Source organism: Ranitomeya imitator, chromosome 1 (assembly GCF_032444005.1).
Source record: "Ranitomeya imitator isolate aRanImi1 chromosome 1, aRanImi1.pri, whole genome shotgun sequence".
Taxonomy (NCBI): Eukaryota; Metazoa; Chordata; class Amphibia; order Anura; family Dendrobatidae; genus Ranitomeya; species Ranitomeya imitator.
Genome location: NC_091282.1, coordinates 922,907,399 through 922,927,724, shown reverse-complemented (window position 1 = coordinate 922,927,724; position 20,326 = coordinate 922,907,399). Strand labels below are relative to the sequence as shown.

At 41.3% G+C, this 20,326-nt stretch overlaps 1 protein-coding gene across 2 annotated transcripts in view; it reads right to left on the bottom strand.

Annotated features, from left to right (window-relative positions):
• Positions 1–20,326, bottom strand: part of CCSER1 (coiled-coil serine rich protein 1) — a 1,553,855-nt gene that overhangs the window by 122,307 nt on the left and 1,411,222 nt on the right. For both annotated transcript variants that reach the window (XM_069743569.1, XM_069743573.1), the window contains exon 9: positions 3,017–3,106. In XM_069743569.1, the coding sequence (XP_069599670.1) occupies positions 3,017–3,106 (90 nt within the window). The remainder of the gene's footprint in view (positions 1–3,016; positions 3,107–20,326) is intronic.

Sequence of the window (20,326 nt, the reverse complement as noted above, 5' to 3'; positions counted from 1 at the left end):
GGGAAAATTCTCTCAAGGATGCTACCAGGGATAAAAGAAGAAAAGGAAAGGCACCAATTCAGTACCAGGTCAGAGATGAAACAAACATTAATCATATTCCAATGAACAGGTTCCTTTCACATGACAAGACAAAGGCTGACCTGACCAACTATCTTGCTGCAAAGACTCTAGAGTTCAACAGTTCATCACAAAAACTGGTCATCACTTGTTCTTCAGGGTGTACCAGGAGCAACAAAAACTTAGTTTTCGACGACAACAATCACGAAGAAGCAGACACACTGTTGATCTACCAAGCTGTCTTGGCAACACAACGAAACCGACCGGATGCAAGGATGGTTTTCTTCTCCCCTGATACCGATGTACTGGTGTTGGTCATAGCTAACTATGACCTCATGCTGAAGAATACATCGATTTCAATGGTCTCTGGGATGATCGAGATAGAGCCAATAAGGAGAGTCATAGGGGCAGACAGAGCAAAGGCTTTGACAGCCTTCCATGCATTCACTGGTGCTGACACAACTGGAAGGTTCTCTCGAATTGGCAAAGCAATCTGGCTGCAAGCTTACATGAACGCAACACCAGATGTAATCAGTTCTCTGCAGATGCTTTCGACTGAAAAAGAAGTGAGCAAAACTATGTTGTCAACTCTTGCTACCTTCGTATGTTTTGCTTACTCTCCAAAAGGCATTTTTATTAAGAATATTCCCGAACTGCGATGGCATCTATTTTGCAAGCATATGGCAGAAAGTGACAGGTTACCTCCTACACTCGGAGCTCTAAAACAACATGTCCTCAGAGTCCATATCCAAGCCAGAGTGTGGGGACAAGCTAACATTGCTTTGCAGGATTCTCAGCTGGATCCCGAGAAGAATGGCTATCACAAAGGGTTGGATGGACAGTTGAAACCAACCATGACAGATGTTCTTCCAGCTCCAAAAGCAATAATCGAGATGATTAGTTGTCAATGCAAACATGACTGTTCTTCTTCAAGGTGTTCGTGCCGAAAAAATAACTTATCCTGTACCGATCTTTGTCAGTGTGACAGCGAGTGTATGAATGACGAGGACACTCAGATCAAATATGAAACTGATGATGACAGTGATGGTGGCGATATGTAAAGACACTCTGGTTGTTCAAAAGTTAAAAACATTAACTCTCTGCTTTTCGAGTTCGAAAATTTGTTCAAATATAAACCGATACAATTTGTAGTCGTATATAGAGTATTTATTTGGATACCACTGCATTTCTTAGTACTCAAAATGTATGTTTAGCTGTCAAAATTTAAGTTTTACGTTACTTACAAGCTGAGATATTAACAAAAATCGATGTAAATCAGCCATTTTGTAAAATCCAAGATGGCGGCCACTTAGGACTCGGGGCAAATGGAAACATTGTTTTTCTTATTGCTTATACCATAGCCTTTCCAAAAATGTACATATTTGAAACTCTCCAGAAAATTCCGGCGAAATTACATAGTGAACTGGGCTACTAGGTCTATATGAGTTTTTTCCATAGCTCTTACTTTGGCCTCATTTAGCAAAGCTAACGGATAACCTCTTTTTAGTAAAATTCATCAGCTTGATTTAGAAAGCCTTCTTCACTGCTATTAATTTTTCTTAACCTTAGATACTGGCTGTATGGTAAACTCTTAGTGTGTTCAGGATGTGCGCTATTATAATGTGGTAGCACATTAATAGCTGTTAATGTTTTGAAAGTTTTAGTTATTACTTTGCCATTATCTTTTCTAATATTCACATTTAAAAAATCTATGTTTTTATTTACAAACTGGGAAGTGAATTTCATGTTCACTTTATTTTCTTTATTCAAATACTCTATAAATCCATCAAAGTCATTTTCTGTTCCTGCCCATACCAGAAATACATAATCCAAGTAACGGTGGTACTCACAGAGATATTCCAGGTATGGGCTTTTGGAACTATAAACATATTCATTTTCAAAGCCTGCTAAGAACAAATTAGCAAAAGTACAGGCCACTTCTACAATTACAGGAAAAGGTTCATTAAAATTGATAAAACATGTTAAAGATTTTCATAATGCAGACCAAAATGTCCTAAGGTTCTCGGGAATAGAGCATGTAGATTATCGCATACAGGGAGGTGACTAGAATAGATTGCTATTAAAAAGAGAAGGAAAATGGATTTTGGATATGGAGGCTCAAGGTCCCTTCAGTCTAAATTATAAATTAGACATGTCTGTATGGTTATGATCTATGTTTTACCCATTTATATTTCTTGTCACAGTATATTCTGCATATAATTTGCACCACTTTATGTTTAGCCACTCCCTAATCCTTGATAAAAGGAAGTGTTATAACACTCTGACCAACATGGACCTGTAGAAGCGCAAGCTTAGCGCGAAACGGCCTCAATCCATCAGGCTCTTTCACCTGCTAAGCTCCCCTGCCACCTGCACACTGCAAGTTTTTGATGTCATCTTAGTTGTGGATTAAAGTTATACATCACTAAGGATGGGGTGAGTGCTCCAATGCTTTCATTTCTCGTGTTATAAATATATGATAATGTATAGAAACTTTACATCTATCTAGAGATTACTAGGATAATGGATTGCTAAATAAAAATGTACAGTGCTCTTTTTTCGTATTGCCAGGCTCAAAGCACAGTACAGTGGGTTAATATTAGACATCAGTGAAACACTTCGTGCAAACCTGGTCAACGGTCTGTGACTGCTCTCTGGACAAGCACAGGAGCTGCGCAAATTTCTGATCTGGGGATCATCTTACTTTATGCTGTTCTGGCATGGGGCACAGATTGTGTCACACAAGGCCGGTGAATTACTTTTTGCATTGAGGGACCAAGTAGGTTAGGAAATTCTAGTAGATCCTGCCCACGACCATAAAGCACTGTCCTGGACATTGGACTGAGTTTGTGCAATACGATTCACTGAACCTTTATTATTATAATTCCAATTTATAATACTTCAATGGTTGGAAATATTACATAATATATTTAAAATATTTAATGTAAAATCTACTTACATTGTTAGTCACGTCATGGTTTAAAATCTCTGTTTGTGTACATTTTTCCTGTTTCAAGACATTTAATGGCTGTAAAGTTCGAGCAGATTTCTGTAAAAAAAAAAAAAACAAACGCAAAAGGTCAAAGAGGACACTGCAAACATCAGCATGGAACTGGTTCAGAATTGTATTATTTTGTGTAAAGCAAATGTTTGAAAACATCGACTGTTGTTTTCACATTAAAAAACAAAAACAATAGATATCTCTTTCAGATTCACACATCTCTCCCCGTTTGACTATGCATTACCAGCTGTTATACTCTTTAGAGGAGCTGTCATGGAATTACGAAAGTTAAAGGTGACTATTTCAATTGCATATTCACATGCCCAGTTTTCTCTACACCTGCTTCCATTCTCAGTGTGTAACAGTCAGTGGTCTTGAACAAGGAAGAAGTGTTAGGATTGCTGTTTTAAATCATGCAAGAAAACACCTTTGAAGATCATCTAGAAAAATAAATACTGAAAAAAATAGATGATGAAAGCAGTGTTTCACCTCGGTCTCAGTCTAATGCCTAGGAAATTATGTGTGACACCTTAGAACAAACTGCTTGTTTTTCAATAAGATTACTAAAACAAACATCGCAGTCCCCACAATAGCAGTCTAGTAAATAATGGTAATTGAAGTAAAAGTTGGTGACCTGAAGAAGATTAAATATTGCTTATTTTTATTAGACATCAGAAAGAAAGAATGAGGGTGTGAAGAAGGGGTAGGTAGGAAGCATAGAAGAGAGTGAAGGAGGGAAGGAAGTAAGGAAGGAAGAAAAGAAAAGAAGGAAAAGGAAAGGAATCTATCAGTTACTGGGTAGATAATAATGAACATGGAAATAACATTAATTATTTAAAACAACTATGCCATATGCTTAGCCACTGTTAGGCCTTGGGATTTTTTCCCTGCATGGGATAGATCCTAGGCCTCATCTGTTATTGCAGTCTCCCATTCAGGTTCAGCCACTGCGGGTGCTGCTGAGCATAGACATCGGTGCCAATGTCTTGCTCAGGCTCGTGCTGTCTGTTTGGTTAGTGCTGGCTTTCCAGCCAAGCCCTTAGTAACCAGTAATAGTCAGGTGCAGTCCAGCACTCTGGAGTCTAAATCCGGAGATCACCATACTGAGCATGTCCATGAGGTGGCATCTTCTCATTGGTGGTCAGACGACAGCTGTTCTAGTGATGCAGCAGTGCCGGATTGGTCCATGGGCAAGGTCCTGTCCAACTGGACATGAGACTAGCATATAAAAAAATCTCAGAGGTGCACGCCGGTGCGCTAGTATCACTTGATGTACAGCTATGTGAATGGAGTCTCTGCCACTCTGTCTGCAAGTTTTGAGTGTCTGTCTAGCTTGGGACTATACATGTAGGCAGGCAGCTAGCGTCAGTGGGGGCAATTAGCCATCGGTTTAGCATCTGGTTCTTACATGTGTGCGCTTAGCACAGTAGAGTTCCAGAGGAAGCACAACCCTAGTCAGGGCAATAAGCTCAGAGCATCTGTTCCGTTTCTGTATGCGAATGACAGCTCAGGTGCAGAGCATCTCTTTTGTTTCTGTGTGTGAGTGACACAGCTCAGTTGCAGAGCATCTCTTTAGTTTATCTGTGCAAGTTCAGTTCATGTGCTTGTCCTGTGCCGTCTAACAGGACAAAGCACTTAGTACTCACCAAGTAATCCATCATTATTCACTAGCTGCAGTTTTCCATCTCTGCATGGTGGACTCTGGGCTGCGATTGAGCTTTATCATTTATTTTATTTAGCGCAATCTGCCAACCCTAGCAGCCAAACAATGGAGAACAATGAGATGGATTTCCTAAACCTTTTTTAACATTTTAGAGTGCAAACAAACAAGACAGCTTGAAAATGGAAACCTTCTAAGTCAACATTTGGTGCAAAGTGTTCATCTCAAACATTGCCTCTCTATGTACAGTACCAAGCAAAAGTATTTACCACCCCTCCTTGGATTTTTACCTACCTTGTTACATTATAACTTGTGCATACATGTTTTTGTAATCAAATTTGTTTGTTATGTGTCAGCACTAAATAATCTAAGTTCGTGAAGTGAGAAAAATATATGCATACATTAATTTTATGGGATCAAACAACTAAAAATTGGAATGTGCATATGTTTTCACCATTTTTGCTTTGAATCTCCTAAACATTTCTGGTGCAAGCAATTACCTTATTCAGTCACATGCAAAGTGAACGGAAGTCCACTTGTGTGCATTCTAAGTTTGAATTGGTCTGTCAGCATATATACATCTTTTCTGAAAGTCCAAAGAGGCTGTGACACCATTAAGCAAGAGGCACCACGAACCAAACAACACCATGAAGCCCACAGAGATCTCCAAACAAGTCAGGGATAAAGTTGTTGATAAGTACAAGTCAGGTTTGGTTTATAAATAAGAATATCATAATCTTTGATGATCCCCAGAGCACCATGAAATCCATTTTAATCAAATGGAAAGAAAGTGGTACCACAACAAAACTGGCAAGAGAGGGCCACCCACCAAAACTCTGAGCCTGGGCAAGGAGGACATTATTCATAGAGGCAGTGACAAAAGGTAACACGAAGGAGCTGCAGAGTTCCCAAGCATAGACCTTAGTACCTGTACATACAACCACAATAAGTCATACACTCTGTAGAGGTGGTCTTTATGAAGAATGGGAAGAAAAAAAACTTTACTTATGCACAAAAATTGTAAAGATCATTTTGAATTTGCCAAAAACATGTGGGAGACTTCCAAAATGTATGGAGGAAAGTGCTGTGGCTAGATGACACCAAAATTCTACTTTTTGGCCAATAAGTTAAATGCTGTGTCTGGCACCAAAACAACACAGCTCAACACCCCTTGTACACAATCTCCACAATAAAAAATGGTGGTGGCATCATCATGCATCATGCTGTTGCAGGGCCGGCTCCAGGTTTTTGAGGGCCCCGGGCGAAAGAGTCTCAGTGGGCCCCCCCTTTAACACATACCCCGATTCATGATCGCATATAAACACAGCCATGTAGTATATAACACTGCCCACGTAGTATATAACACTGCCCACGTAGTATATAGCAGCCCATGTTGTATATAGCAGCCCACGTAGCATATAGCAGCCCACGTAGTATATAGCAGCGCAGCCCACATAGTATATAGCAGCGCCACTCACTCATGCACTGGTAGGACTAGGAGCTCCTCCTGAATCTGCCTCATAACTTCAGCAGCACGGCAGCCAGCCAGGGGCGGAGATCAGAGCAGAGAACGTGCTCTCTCCCCCCACAAACAATGTCACGCTGGCTGCCTTCTCTTAACCCCTATGTGTGCCTGCCTGGCTGCACTCACTGAGTGATAAGATGCTTGTGTCAGAGCTGGCACATAGGGGTTAAGAGAACGCAGCCAGCAGTGAGTTTATAGGCGGAGAGAGCATGTTATCTCCTGCTCTGCTCTCCCAGCTGTATCTATGACAGCATGAGTGGGCCCCCTCTCTCCCCAGGGCCCCGGCATTTGCCCGCTGTGTTGGGTGCTGATGCCGGCCCTGTGCTGTTGGGATGTTTTTAGGCAGCAGGGTCAGGGAACATGGTTTGAGTTGAAAGTAAGAATGATGTGCGAAATAAAGAATATTCTTGAGCAAAATCTGTTTGATATGTGATTCATGTTTGTTTTTAATACAATATGGCTGTAAGACACTTCTATATTATTTAGGTCTTATTTTCTTTATATTTTATACAGCATTTACACTTTTTTGAACTTAGGTTTGTATATGAAAGGGATTAAGTAATATAACAACAGTATAATTATTATCACCAATGACAAATGCAAAAAAATTACAATAAGCCAGAAAACATCCTTATACAATATTCAAAGTTTATAGTCTAAAGAAAAGTTTATTTTCTGCCTTACCCATACAATTGCGTAATCTGATTTCAAATGCAGCCAAAAAAAGAGATATTTAATAGTGACGAGTGAATATACTCGTTACTCGAGATTTCCCAAGCATGCTCGGGGGTCCTCACAGTATTTTTTAGTGCTCAGAGACTTAGTTTTCTTCGCCGCAGCTGGATGATTTACAGCTACTAGCCTGCTTGATTACATGTGGGGATTCCCTAGCAACCAGGCAACCCCCACATGTACTTAGCCTGGCTAAGAGATGTAAATCATTCAACTGCGGCAATGAAAACTAAATCTCCGAGCATTAAAAAATACTCGGAGGACACCCGAGAATGCTCGGGAAATCTCGAGTAACGAGTATATTCGCTCATCACTAATATTTAACTCTATAAAGCTACTCTCTCTAATATGAAATATAAAAAAGTGGTTAATCTATCAATTCAGTTAATCTTTAAATACTTATGGCCAATATAATAATATTGTAGACATGCATTAATACAAAAAGTCATCACCCTTAATGAACCACTACAGCGTTTCATTTTAATTTAAACACTGGAGTTATGTCACCAATGTAAGTTCCTTGCCCCTAGCTGTGATCTTCTGTCTTCTCGATCCGCAACTTCCGACACAAATTTTCAACATTGAGAAGTGACCTCCGCTTCACCCAGCAGACACTGGAGCGATCCGGCAGGTGAAAAACTACAGAGAACAAACAGAGCAGTGCAAAAAATGTAAGATGACAAAAGATGGTAAGTATGAATCTAGGTTCAGGGAACTTGGATTAGTGACATCACCCAAGAAGTGAAACAACAAAAATGCTGGAGTAGTGTTTTAAGAGCAGGGCATATAACAAAATACTCAGGGACCTAATTTTTCACAGTGATATACAAAAATAGGAGCTGGAAAATGAGTGTATGCTACAAACAATTTCTTTTGTTTTCCTATTATATATCTGCACAAATATGTTTACTCCATAACAGGCTATACAAACTATAATTCAAGCTAAGACTTAGTGTAGAGGATATAATCCTCACTTTTCCAAGGTCTCACAAGCAGGAATGTTCAGCAACTTTTAACTTAAGGCGTTATTTTCTTTTTAATAGTTGGACAGTATATTAACTTTCAGAATACCCTTGTGTTTGAACTTAAATGTTCTTAGAGTTGCTGATTATGCATACTATTATACACTCTTACTATAACAAGTGTTATAAAGGACATTCTTCTCTGGAAAAGGGTATATCTTGGCATGCTTGCCTTACATTAATTGCCCCTGTATGATAATAATAAAGTTTATATTCATAAGGCCACTATTCAATAGCTCATATTTTGTGCAGTCCTAGATCCTTGTTTATTTAAATATAACTTATATCTTATATGTTATTATCATATAAAAATAGTATCTGCTGTCTTGAGTAGATTCTGGAAAGAATAATCTTTTTCTTTATGAAGTATTATTATAAATAGTCACCTCTTTATGTTGCAAGCGCATCTTAAGCACCATTGTAAGCTATAAGTACCTGTCTATTTAGCACCACCATTCAAAAATGTAAGACTGCTGAGTGCTAGATTGTAACAAAAATTAAAAATATTTTCTACATGTTTTTTTCAAAGAAAAAAGTTAATTTTAAACAACATTTTAATCAATAGATCTTTGAATAATAATACATTCCAGAAATGAATGTGCTTACAAAAAATGTTCCTGTGCTAAAATAATCTTATACATGTGTCCCTGGCGTGTACTGTGTAATGGCTGTCTTACAGTTCAGGAACATGGCCTGGTCATACATCTGGGCAGGGGAGGAAAGAAAAAAGAGGATATAGACAGATCAGCAGGGGCTCACAAAGGATTCTGTCTTTTAGGAAAAACATTGCTTCAAAACAGGCAGCAAAATCTTTGCCTCACATAAAGAATAATTCGTGATTCCATGCTGTAATGGCTGCATCTTCTCTTTTTTTTTCCTCCTCTGCCAAGGAGATGTGGTATGATCAGTAGAGATGGGCGGAGACGTGGATGTTTGGGACCGGCAGATTCGGCCGAATAGTTAACCCCTTTACCCCCAAGGGTGGTTTGCACGTTAATGACCGGGCCAATTTTTACAATTCTGACCACTGTCCCTTTATGAGGTTATAACTCTGGAACGCTTCAATGGATCCTGGTGATTCTGACATTGTTTTCTCGTGACATATTGTACTTCATGACAATGGTAAAAATTATTTGATAGTACCTGCGTTTATTTTTGAAAAAAACGGAAATTTGGCGAAAATTATGAAAATTTCGCAATTTTCCAACTTTGAATTTTTATGCAATTAAATCACAGAGATATGTCACACAAAATACTTAATAAGTAACATTTTCCACATGTCTACTTTACATCAGCACAATTTTGGAACCAAAATTTTTTTTTGTTAGGGATTTATAAGGGTTAAAAGTTGACCAGCAATTTCTCATTTCTACAACACCATTTTATTTTAGGGACCACATCTCATTTGAAGTCATTTTGAGGGGTCTATATGATAGAAAATACCCAAGTGTGACACCATTCTAAAAACTACACCCCTCAAGGTGCTCAAAACCATATTCAAGAAGTTTATTAACCCTTCTGGTGCTTCACAGGAATTTTTTGAATGTTTAAATAAAAATGAACATTTAACTTTTTTTCACAAAAAATTTAATTCAGCTCCAATTTGTTTTATTTTACCAAGGGTAACAGGAGAAAATGGACCCCAAACATTGTTGTACAATTTGTCCTGAGTATGCCAATACCCCACATGTGGGGGTAAACCACTGTTTGGGCGCATGGCAGAGCTCGGAAGCGAAGGAGTGCCATTTGACTTTTCAATGCAAAATTGACTGGAATTGAGATGGGACGCCATGTTTCGTTTGGAGAGCCCCTGATGTGCCTAAACATTGAAACCCCCCACAAGTGACACCATTTTGGAAAGTAGACCCCCTAAGGAACTTATCTAGAGGTGTGGTGAGCACTTTGACCCAACAAGTGCTTCACAGAAGTTTATAATGTAGAACCGTAAAAATAAAAAATCATATTTTTTCACAAAAATTATCTTTTCGCCCCCAATTTTTTATTTTCCCAAGGGTAAGAGAAGAAATTGGACCCCAAAAGTTGTTGTACAATTTGTCCTGAGTACGCTGATAGCCCATATGTGGGGGTAAACCACTGTTTGGGCGGATGGGAGAGCTCGGAAGGGAAGGAGCGCCGTTTGACTTTTCAATGCAAAATTGACAGGAATTGAGATGGGACGCCATGTTGCGTTTGGAGAGCCACTGATGTGCCTAAACATTGAAACCCCCCACAAGTGACACCATTTTGGAAAGTAGACCCCCTAAGGAACTTATCTAGAGGTGTGGTGAGCACTTTGACCCAACAAGTGCTTCACAGAAGTTTATAATGTAGAACCGTAAAAATAAAAAATCATATTTTTTCACAAAAATTATCTTTTCGCCCCCAATTTTTTATTTTCCCAAGGGTAAGAGAAGAAATTGGACCCCAAAAGTTGTTGTACAATTTGTCCTGAGTACGCTGATACCCCATATGTGGGGGTAAACCACTGTTTGGGTGGATGGGAGAGCTCGGAAGGGAAGGAGCGCCGTTTGACTTTTCAAAGCAAAATTGACAGGAATTGAGATGGGACGCCATGTTGCGTTTGAAGAGCCACTGATGTGCCTAAACATTGAAACCCCCCACAAATGACACCATTTTGGAAAGTAGACCCCCTAAGGAACTTATCTAGAGGTGTGGTGAGCACTTTGACCCACCAAGTGCTTCACAGAAGTTTATAATGCAGAGCCGTAAAAATAAAACAAAATATTTTTCCCACAAAAATTATTTTTTTAGCCCCCAGTTTTGTATTTTCCTGAGGGTAACAGGAGAAATTGGACCCCAAAATTTGTTGCCCAATTTGTCCTGAGTGCGATGATACACCATATGTGGGGGGAACCACTGTTTGGGCACATGGGAGGGCTCAGAAGGGAAGGAGTGCCATTTGAATGCAGACTTAGATGGAATGGTCTGCAGGTGTCACATTGCGTTTGCAGAGCCCCTAATGTACCTAAACAGTAGAAACCCCCCACAAGTGACACCATTTTGGAAAGTAGACCCCCTTAGGAACTTATCTAGATGTGTGCTGAGCGCTTTGACCCACCAAGGGCTTCACAGAAGTTTATAATGGAGAGCCGTAAAAATAAAACAAAAATTTTTTCCCACAAAAATTATTTTTTAGCCTCCAGTTTTGTATTTTCCCGAGGGTAACAGGAGAAATTCGACCCCACAATTTGTTGTCCAATTTGTCCTGAGTGCGCTGATACCCTATATGTGGGGGGGAACCACTGTTTGGGCGCATGGGAGGGCTCGGAAGGGAAGGAGATCCATTTGGAATGAGGACTTAGATGGAATGGTCTGCAGGTGTCACATTGCATTTGCAGAGCCCCTAATGTACCTAAACAGTAGAAACCTCCCACAAGTGACACCATTTTGAAAACTAGACCCCCTAAGGAACTCATCTAGATGTGTTGTGATAGCTTTGAACCCCCAAGTGTTTCACTACAGTTTGTAACGCAGAGCCGTGAAAATTAAAAAAAAAAATCTTTCCCCCCAAAATTATTTTTTAGCCCCCAGTTTTGTATTTTCCCGAGGGTAAGAGGAGAAATTCGACCCCAAAAGTTGTTGTCCAATTTGTCCTGAGTACGCTGATACCCCGTATGTTGGGGGAAACCAACGTTTGAGCGCATGGCAGAGCTCGGAAGGGAAGGAGCGCCATTTGGAATGCAGACTTAGATGGAATGGTCTGCAGACGTCACATTGCGTTTGCAGAACCCCTAATGTACCTAAACAGTAGAAACCCCCCACAAGTGACCCCATATTGGAAACTAGACCCCCCAGGGAACTAATCTAGATGTGTTGTGAGAACTTTGAACCCCCAAGTGTTTCACTACAGTTTATAACGCAGAGCCGTGAAAATAAAAAATCTTTTTTTTTCCCACAAAAAATGTTTTAGCCCCGAGTTTTATATTTTCCCAAGGGTAGCAGGAGAAATTGGACCCCAAAAGTTGTTGTCCTATTTGTCCTGAGTACGCTGATACCCCATATGTTGGGGTAAACCCCTGTTTGGGCACACGGGAGAGCTCGGAAGGGAAGAAGCACTGTTTTACTTTTTCAACGCAGAATTGGCTGGAATTGAGATCGGACGCCATGTCGCGTTTGGAGAGCCCCTGATGTGCCTAAACAGTGGAAACCCCCCAATTATAACTGAAACCCTAATCCAAACACATCCCTAACCCTAATCCCAACAGTAACCCTAACCACACCTCTAACCCTGACACACCCCTAACCCTAATCCCAACCCTATTCCCAACCGTAAATGTAATCTAAACCCTAACTGTAACTTTAGCCCCAACCCAAACTGTAGCCCTAGCCCTAACCCTAATCCTAACCCTAGCCCTAACCCTAGCCCTAACCCTAACCCTAGCCCTAGCCCTAACCCTAGCCCTAACCCTAGCCCTAACCCTAGCCCTAACCCTAACCCTAGCCCTAACCCTAGCCCTAACCCTAGCCCTAACCCTAGCCCTAACCCTAACCCTAGCCCTAACCCTAGCCCTAACCCTAGCCCTAACCCTAACCCTAGCCCTAGCCCTAACCCTAGCCCTAACCCTAGCCCTAACCCTAACTCTAACCCTAGCCCTAATGGGAAAATGGAAATAAATACATTTTTTTAATTTTTCCCTAACTAAGGGGGTGATGAAGGGGGGTTTGATTTACTTTTATAGCGGGTTTTTTAGCGGATTTTTATGATTGGCAGCCGTCACACACTGAAAGACGCTTTTTATTGCAAAAAATATTTTTTGCGTTACCACATTTTGAGAGCTATAATTTTTCTATATTTTGGTCCACAGAGTCATGTGAGGTCTTGTTTTTTGCGGGACGAGTTGATGTTTTTATTGGTAACATTTTCGGGCACGTGACATTTTTTGATCGCTTTTTAGTCCGATTTTTGTGAGGCAGAATGACCAAAAACCAGCTATTCATGAATTTCTTTTGGGGGAGGCGTTTATACCGTTCCGCGTTTGGTAAAATTGATGAAGCAGTTTTATTCTTCGGGTCAGTACGATTACAGCGACACCTCATTTATATAATTTTTTTATGTTTTGGCGCTTTTATACGATAAAAACTATTTTATAGAAAAAATAATTATTTTTGCATCGCTTTATTCTCAGGACTATAACTTTTTTAATTTTTTGCTGATGATGCTGTATGGCAGCTCGTTTTTTGCGGGACAAGATGACGTTTTCAGCGGTACCATGGTTATTTATATTTGTCTTTTTGATCGCGTGTTATTCCACTTTTTGTTCGGCGGTATGATAATAAAGCGTTGTTTTTTGCCTCGTTTTTTTTTTTTTTTTCTTACGGTGTTTACTGAAGGGGTTAACTAGTGGGCCAGTTTTATAGGTCGGGCCGTTACGGACGCGGCAATACTAAATATGTGTACTTTTATTGTTTTTTTTTATTTATTTAGATAAAGAAATGTATTTATGGGAATAATATTTTTTTTTTTTTTTCATTATTTTGGAATATTTTTTTTTATTTTTTTTTACACATTTGAAATTTTTTTTTTTTACTTTTTTACTTTGTCCCAGGGGGGGACATCACAGATCAGTGATCTGACAGTTTGCACAGCACTCTGTCAGATCACTGATCTGATAGGAGTGCAGGCTGCTTCACAGTGCCTGCTCTGAGCAGGCTCTGTGAAGCCACCTCCCTCCCTGCAGGACCCGGATCCGCGGCCATCTTGGATCCGGGGCTGGAGGGAGCAGGGAGGGAGGTGAGACCCTCGCAGCAACGCGATCACATCGCGTTGCTGCGGGGGGCTCAGGGAAGCCCGCAGGGAGCCCCCTCCCTGCGCGGTGCTTCCCTGCACCGCCGGCACATCGCGATCATCTTTGATCGCGGTGTGCCGGGGGTTAATGTGCCGGGGGCGGTCCGTGACCGCTCCTGGCACATAGTGCCGGATGTCAGCTGCGATAAACAGCTGACACCCGGCCGCGATCGGCGGCGCTCCCCCCGTGAGCGCTGCCGATCGCATATGACGTACTATTGCGTCCTTGGGAAGTAAAGCCCACCCCACATGGACGCAATAGTACGTCTAATGGCAGAAAGGGGTTAAAAAAGTAATGATCTGGGTACCAGAACAGTACTCAGATCTGAACCCAGACCCCATTCACTTTAGTGGGGGGCCCGAACATCCAGTGTTTGCCATGCTGTCATGTGGATGACAGCGCAGCAAACACTGCTTCTGATAGGTGGCAAAATTATTACCACCGGTCAGACAGCCACAGTTCCCATGCTGTTAAATGACAGTGTGAGCCCCTATCAGTGATCTGAAGTGTACAGTTTACCTCTGGTCACTGGTGTCAGCCGATAGGTCTACTGCTCCCATTAGCCTATGCCTGCTGCTGCTAATAACAGTGAGAGCAGGCAACGGCTGATGGGAGTATTCATCAGCCGGCGCCTGCTCTCCAAATAATAATAATAATAATAAGAAAACAATGTGGGTTCCCCTGTATTTTTGATAACCAGCCAGGCAAAACTGGCAACTTGTGGCTGCCACCCTCACCTGTCAGCATTAGCAAGGCTGGTTATCAAGAATAGAGCCCCCACACCGTTTTTTTTAGTTTTTTTAAATAAATAATTAAAAAAACAGTGTGGGGTCCCTCCAGTTTTGATAACCAGCCTTGCAAAAGCAGGCACTTTACCTGGCTCTTCCCACTTGCCCTGTAGCAGTGTCAAGTGGAGTTCATATTTGTGTGGTTGATGTCACCTTTGTATTGTCTGTTGACATCTCGCACACAGTTTAGTGATGGGGAGGCATCAATAAGACACCTATCTATTACTAAACAAAAATGATGATCAGCTCAAAAAGTCTAAAAGTGGAGGACCATAGGACAACCAAAGAATATGTAAGAGCAAACGAAGTCCTCTAGAAACATTCTACATAAAAATTATTTTATTCAGGTATACAGATTGTGTTAAAAAACATTAAAAATTGGAAATGCAACTTAGCCACAAAAATGATGAGAAAAAGCGCAGACACTGCACGTGGTAACTATTTAGTAAATTACATAAAATAATACAAATTATGCACGATAACAGACATTGTATAGTAACCCAACAGACAGACTAGAGTGGAATAAGAATACCTCAACGATTAAGAAGTGGTGATATTAAGTACCGTACCATCTACACGGATCATGATAGCCATACAGCCAATCAGAAGTACAGTGTGAAGATTAAGTAAAGTGCATAGTGCAAGTAGAGGCAATAGGCTGTGGTCCCATGAAGTTAAAATAAAACTCTTCGGCCACAGTGATCAAAAGTATGCGTGATAAAAAAGGGCACACAATTTCAAGAAAAGGTTATCTCACCAACATTAAAGGGAACCTGTCACCTGAATTTGGCAAGACCGGTTTTTGGTCATATGGGCGGAGCTTTCAGGTGTTTGATTCACCCTTTCCTTACCCACTGGCTGCATGCTGGCCGCAATATTGGATTGAAGTCCATTCTCTGTCCTCCGTAGTACACATAAAAACCCCAGAATTCCTTTTTTGGTCACCGCTACATTGCATTAAAATGCAATAACGGTCGATGAAAAGATCGCACCTGCACCAAAATGGTATCATTAAAAACGACAATGTGGCACGCAAAAAATAATGCCTCATCCAACCCGAGATTGCGAAAAATGGAGACGCTATGGGTCTCTGAATATGATGCAAATTTTTTTATAAACTTTGGGTTAAATTTAAGGAGAAGAAAATTAACTGCAAATTAAATTTCCTGGAAAATCCAAGCTGACAATTAAATTTTAATTTTGATCTGCTCATTTCCAAAAGCAAAACAAATCACCATGTAACTTTGAAAATAGAGGTTTTGTTTACCTTTTCCTATAGAGATATATAGGTCTCCTTTGAAACTGTAGGCAAAACATTATTGAAATTTTTTAATCATGACTATTAGGGTTGAGCGAAACGGGTCGTTCATTTTCAAAAGTCGCCGACTTTTGGCAAAGTCGGGTTTCATGAAACCCGATTCGACCCCTGTGCGGGGTCGGCCATGCGGTACGCGACTTTCGCGCCAAAGTCGCGTTTCAATGACGCGAAAAGCGCCATTTCTCAGCCAATGAAGGTAAACGCAGAGTGTGGGCAGCGTGATGACATAGGTCCTGGTCCCCACCATCTTAGAGAAGGGCATTGCAGTGATTGGCTTGCTGTCTGCGGCGTCACAGGGGCTATAAAGGGGAGTTCCCGCCGACCGCCATGTTACTGCTGCTGATCTGAGCTAAGGGAGAGGTTGCTGCCGCTTCGTCAGAAGCAGGGATAGCGTTAGGCAGGGTCCATTAACCACCAAACCGCTTGTGCTGTAGCGATTTCCACTGCCCAACACCACCTTCGGTGTGCAGGGACAGTGGAAGCTACATTTTTTTTTTTTTTTCCCCTCAGCGCTGTAGCTCATTGGGCTGCCCTAGAAGGCTCCCTGATAGCTGCATTGCTGTGTGTACGCCGCTGTGCAAACCAACTGCTTTTTTCAAAGCACAAATCCTCTTGTTCCTTCCTTTCTGCACAGCTATCTTTTTTGTTTGTACACACTTTTTATTTAATTTGTGCATCAGTCCACTCCTTAAGCCCCCGTCACACACAGCGAGATCGCTAGCGAGATCGCTGAGTTTTGTGACGCAACAGCGATCTCAGTAGCGATCTCGCTATGTGTGACACGTACCAGCGATCAGGCCCCTGCTGTGAGATCGCTGGTCGTGTCGGAATGGCCTGGGCCATTTTTTGATCGTTGAGGTCCCGCTGACATCGCTGAATCGATGTCTTCGCTGGTAACCAGGGTAAACATCGGGTAACTAAGCGCAGGGCCGCGCTTAGTAACCCGATGTTTACCCTGGTTACCATCCTAAAAGTAAAAAAAAACAAACGCTACATACTTACCTATCGCTGTCTGTCCTCGGCGCTCAGCTTCTCTGGTCTGGCTGTGAGCGCCGGTCAGCCGGAAAGCAGAGCAGTGACGTCACCGCTCTGCTTTCTGGCCACTGTGCTCACAGCCAGACCAGAGAAGCAGAGCGCCGAGGACAGACAGCGATAGGTAAGTATGTAGCGGTTGTTTTTTTTTTACTTTAACGATGGTAACCAGGGTAAACATCGGGTTACTAAGCGCGACCCTGCGCTTAGTTACCCGATGTTTACCCTGGTTACCGGGGACCTCGGGATCGTTGGTCGCTGGAGAGCTGTCTGTGTGACAGCTCTCCAGCGACCAAACAGCGACGCTGCAGCGATCCGGATCGTTGTCGGTATCGCTGCAGCGTCGCTATGTGTGACGGGGCCTTTATTGCTGCCTGCCATACCTGGCTGAGATTACTGCAGGGAGATAGTAATTGAAGGACACTCCCTGTTTTTTTTTTTTGTGGGAGATTAAGATTGACATTTCTGCTAGAGTGCCATCCCTGTGTGTGCCATCTCTCACTCAGTGGGCCATAGAAAGCCTATTTATTTTTTTGCTTGATTTGGGTTATAAAATCTACCTGAAAAAATCACTACATCAATCAGTGGGAGAAAAATATTGGCCTCAGGGCTTGTGTGCCACTCTTGACTCCTGTGTGTGCCATCTCTCAGTCAGTGGGCCATAGAAAGCCTATTTATTTTTTTGCTTGATTTTGGTTCTAAAATCTACCTGAAAAAATCACTACATCAATCAGTGGGAGAAAAATATTGGCCTCAGGGCTTGTGTGCCACTCCTGACTCCTGTGTGATTCATCACTCACTCAGTGGGCCATAGAAAGCCCATTTTTTTTTTTTTTTTGCTTTATTTGGGTTCTAAATTCTACCTGAAAAAATCAATAAATCAATCAGTGGGAGATTAATATTGGCCTTTGGGCTTGTGTGCCAGTCCTAAGCGTGCTATCTCTCTCTCTCAGATAGTGGGCCATAGAAAGCCTATTTATTATTTTTTTTATTGGGTTTATAAATTTTCCCTGGAACCAAAAAAAAAAAGTGGGAGATTAATATTGGCCTCTGGGCTTGTGTGCCAGTCCTGAGCGTGCCATCTCTCTCACAAATAGTGGGCCATAGAAAGCCTATTTATTTTTTTGCTTGATTTGGGTTCTAAAATGTACCTGAAAAAATCACTACATCAATCAGTGGGAGAAAAATATTGGCCTCAGGGCTTGTGTGCCACTCCTGACTCCTGTGTGCATCATCACTCACTCAGTGGGCCATAGAAAGCCCATTTTTTTTTTTTTTGCTTTATTTGGGTTCTAAATTCTACCTGAAAAAATCAATAAATCAATCAGTGGGAGATTAATATTGGCCTTTGGGCTTGTGTGCCAGTCCTAAGCGTGCCATCTCTCTCTCTCAGATAGTGGGCCATAGAAAGCCTATTTATTATTTTTTTTATTGGGTTTATAAATTTTCCCTGGAAAAAAAAAAAAAAAAGTGGGAGATAAATATTGGCCTCTGGGCTTGTGTGCCACTCCTGACTCCTGTGTGCGTCATCTCTCACTCAGTGGGCCATAGAAAGCCTTTTTTTGTTTTATTTGTTTTCTAAATTCTCCCTGAAAAAATCATTTTATTTTATTTGGTTTCTAAATTCTTCCTGAAAAAATCATTTTATTCTATTTTTTTTTTTCCTAAAGTCTCCCTGAAAAAAAAACAAAAAAACAAATCAGTGGGAGATTAATATTGCCCTTTCTGCTTGTGTGCCAGTCTTGACTCCTGGGTGTGCCATCTCTCTCTCTCTCTCCAATTGTGGGCCATAGAAAGCCCATTATTTTTTTAGCTTGATTTGGGTTCCAAAATCTACCTGAAAAAATCACTACATCAATCAGTGGGAGATAAATATTGGCCTCTGGGCTTGTGTGCCACTCCTGACTCCTGTGTGCGTCATCTCTCACTCAGTGGGCCATAGAAAGCCTTTTTTTGTTTTATTTGTTTTCTAAATTCTCCCTGAAAAAATCATTTTATTTTATTTGGTTTCTAAATTCTTCCTGAAAAAATCATTTTATTCTATTATTTTTTTTTTCCTAAAGTCTCCCTGAAAAAAAAAAAAAAAACAAATCAGTGGGAGATTAATATTGCCCTTTCTGCTTGTGTGCCAGTCTTGACTCCTGGGTGTGCCATCTCTCTCTCTCTCTCTCTCTCTCTCTCCAATTGTGGGCCATAGAAAGCCTATTATTTTTTTAGCTTGATTTGGGTTCCAAAATCTACCTGAAAAAATCACTACATCAATCAGTGGGAGATAAATATTGGCCTCTGGGCTTGTGTGCCACTCCTGACTCCTGTGTGCGTCATCTCTCACTCAGTGGGCCATAGAAAGCCTTTTTTTTTTTATTTGTTTTCTAAATTCTCCCTGAAAAAATCATTTTATTTTATTTGGTTTCTAAATTCTTCCTGAAAAAATCATTTTATTCTATTATTTTTTTTTCCTAAAGTCTCCCTGAAAAAAAAAAAAAAATCAAATCAGTGGGAGATTAATATTTACATTTGTGCTTCAGTGACAGTCCTGCGTGTGTGGCATCTCTCTCATTTGTTGCCACCAACAACAGAGTGTGTAACATTGTGCCTGATTTTCGTTGTGGTCTCACTCACCTGTAAAGGGGTAGCTAAATCATACTGAAGTTATAGCTCACCGTGTAATTTGTGTGACAGCAACAAATACCGTTAGTTTGTTTACGTTTTTAAAACAATGAGGAAGTATGGTGGAAGAGGTCGTGGCCGGGGGCGTTCATTGTCAGCTGGTAATGAGGGTAGTGGTAGTGGTGGAGCATCAGCTGGTCGTGGGAAAAAAAATATTGCACCTAAGTCTGGAGCTGTGGAGCCAGGTTCGTCGTCTGGCTACACAAGGCCTCGAACGCTCCATTTTCTGGGAGTAGGAAAACCGCTTTTAAAGCCGGAGCAGCAAGAGCAAGTTTTGGCTTATCTTGCTGACTCAGCCTCTAGCTCTTTTGCCTCCTCTCGTGAAACTGGTAAATGTCAAAGCAGCGCGTCATTAGTGGATGTTCACGGTCAGGGACAAGTCGCTTCCTTGTCCTCTTCAGCAAAAACAACAACAGAGAAGAATGCAGCAGGCGATACAATGGGTTACTCCATGGAGCTCTTTACACATACCGTCCCTGGCTTAGAAAGTGAAGCAGTTAACAGTCCATGCCCATTACAAGTTGAATCTGACATGGAGTGCACTGATGCACAGCCACAGCCAGACTACTATGCTGGTCCTTTGACTCAGACCACAACATTGCCCTCGCAGGGTAATGATCAAGAATCAGACCCTGATGAGACTATGTTGCCCCATCACGAACGCTATACCACCGACCGACACGGTGACACAGACGAAGTTGCACACGAGCTACA